At 49.7% G+C, this 1,885-nt stretch overlaps 1 protein-coding gene across 1 annotated transcript in view; it reads right to left on the bottom strand.

Annotated features, from left to right (window-relative positions):
* Positions 1-1,885, bottom strand: part of Tmem120a (transmembrane protein 120A) — a 10,851-nt gene that overhangs the window by 4,861 nt on the left and 4,105 nt on the right. Inside the window, exon 3 of the mRNA XM_029477806.1 lies at positions 1,623-1,810. Coding sequence (XP_029333666.1) covers positions 1,623-1,810 — 188 coding nt within the window. The remainder of the gene's footprint in view (positions 1-1,622; positions 1,811-1,885) is intronic.

Consider the following 1,885-nt stretch of genomic DNA (forward strand, 5'->3'; position numbering starts at 1 on the left):
AGTGCTAGGATTAAAGGCGTGTGCCACCACTGCCTGGCTATTTCATTTATTTTTGTTTTGCTTTTTGAGTCAGGATTTTTCTGTGTAGTCCTGGCTGTCTTGAAGCTCACTCTTTAGACCAGGCTGGCCTTGAACTCAGAGATCCACCTGCCTCTGTCTCCTGAGTGCCAGGACAAAAGGCATGCGCCACCAGCACCCAGGTTCTGGTTTCTTCTTAATCGCTGCTAATTCTTCAGCCCCAGCTGACCAGAACCACAGAACCTTAAATNTAAACAGCCAACACTCACAACAGAATCTTAAAACTTCCCTCTGAACTTCCCAAGCCAGGCCTCATTGCCTGCACTGCTCTCTCAATATTATCCTCCAACAGAACAATCCTCTGAGCTCTCAGCAGCCAGTGACTTTCTAGCCCAAAGTTCCAAAGTCCCCCAAACAACACACTCAGGTCTNCCACAGCAACACCTGACTAGCCTGGTACCAATTTTACTTAGTCAGGGTTACTACTGCTCTGATGAAACACCATGGCCAGATAGAACTCGAGGAGGAAATGGTTCATTCCGCTTACATATGCTGAACATGTCCACTGAGAGAAGCCAAGGCAAGAGCTCAAACTGTAAGGGAACCTGGAGGCAGGAGCTGATGCTGAGGCCATGGAGGGGGCTGCTTACTGGCTTGCTTCCCCTGGCTTGCTCAGCCTGCTTTCTTATAGAAAAGACCACCAGCCCAGTGATGGCACCACCCTCAATGGGCTGTGCCCTCCCCCAATCACTCATTAACAGGCTTGCCTACAGNCTGGTCTTATGGAGGCATTTTGTCAATTGAAGCGCCCTCCTCAGATGACACTAGCTTGACATAAAAACTATCTAGGACACAAACTCACTCCCCACACAGACCCAGCCCTGCCACCCAGGGCATCNGTCACGTTTTGCCAGCACTCTAAGGTCAAGTCAGCTAAGTCAGCCCTTGATTTAGTTTTTGGTTTTTATTTTATTTTTATATGGGTGTTTTGCTTGCAAGTATGTCTGTGTGCCTGNTGCCCANGGAGGCCAGAAGGTGGTATCAGATCCTCTGGAAATGAAGTTACAGACTCGTAAACTACCAGGTAAGTGCTGGGAATTGAACCCTGGTCCCTTAGGGGAGCAGTTAGTGATCTTAACCATTAAGCCATCTCTCTAGACTCTTTGGTTTTGTTGTTGTTGATGGTGGTGTTTTTGTTTTGTTTTGTTTTGTTTTTGGAAGAGCATCTTATTATTTAGCCTTGGTTGCCTGAAACACACTACGCTGACCAGGCTAACTTTGAACTCACTATGTAGTCAAAGAGGACCTTGGCCTCTCTCCATCCTCCTGCCTAAGCTTCCAGGGTAGTAGGACCACAGGCGTGAGCTAGCTCATTCTTTACCTCTGGAGATGACTTAGGCTACACTGGGAAGCTGTGTCTAGCCCTGGTGTGTGGTTAGATGTCCATNGCTGAGGCCCCAGTTCCCTGAACACTTCCCTTGAAGTTCCTACTACAGTGAGCTGTCAGACAGCCGGGCCATCAATATGTCCTCCTTTACTGACTGAATGACTGAGAGACAGGCTAGGGTGTCACATCCCTGGAGCTGGAAGAAGAAGGGGCTCACCCGTTCTTCTTAGGCAGATAGGCTTCCATGTCGAAGAAGAGGCCTTGGCGCTCTTTCATCTGGTTTTCCAGCTCCTGTGCAGCCTCCATGGACTCGGATGGGAGAGAGGGTCTGCATCTGGGAGTATGGCAGGAGTCAGGCAGGGCAGGTGGGAGAGCCCCAGTCCTGCAGGAACCCCTGTGGGAACCCTTTGGGACAGAGAAAAGGAACAAAACCCAGGGAGGAAGGATAGAAGAGCCATGCCAGGGGAAGCCCAGCAGAAA

Source organism: Mus caroli, chromosome 5, assembly GCF_900094665.2.
Source record: "Mus caroli chromosome 5, CAROLI_EIJ_v1.1, whole genome shotgun sequence".
NCBI lineage: Eukaryota > Metazoa > Chordata > Mammalia > Rodentia > Muridae > Mus > Mus caroli.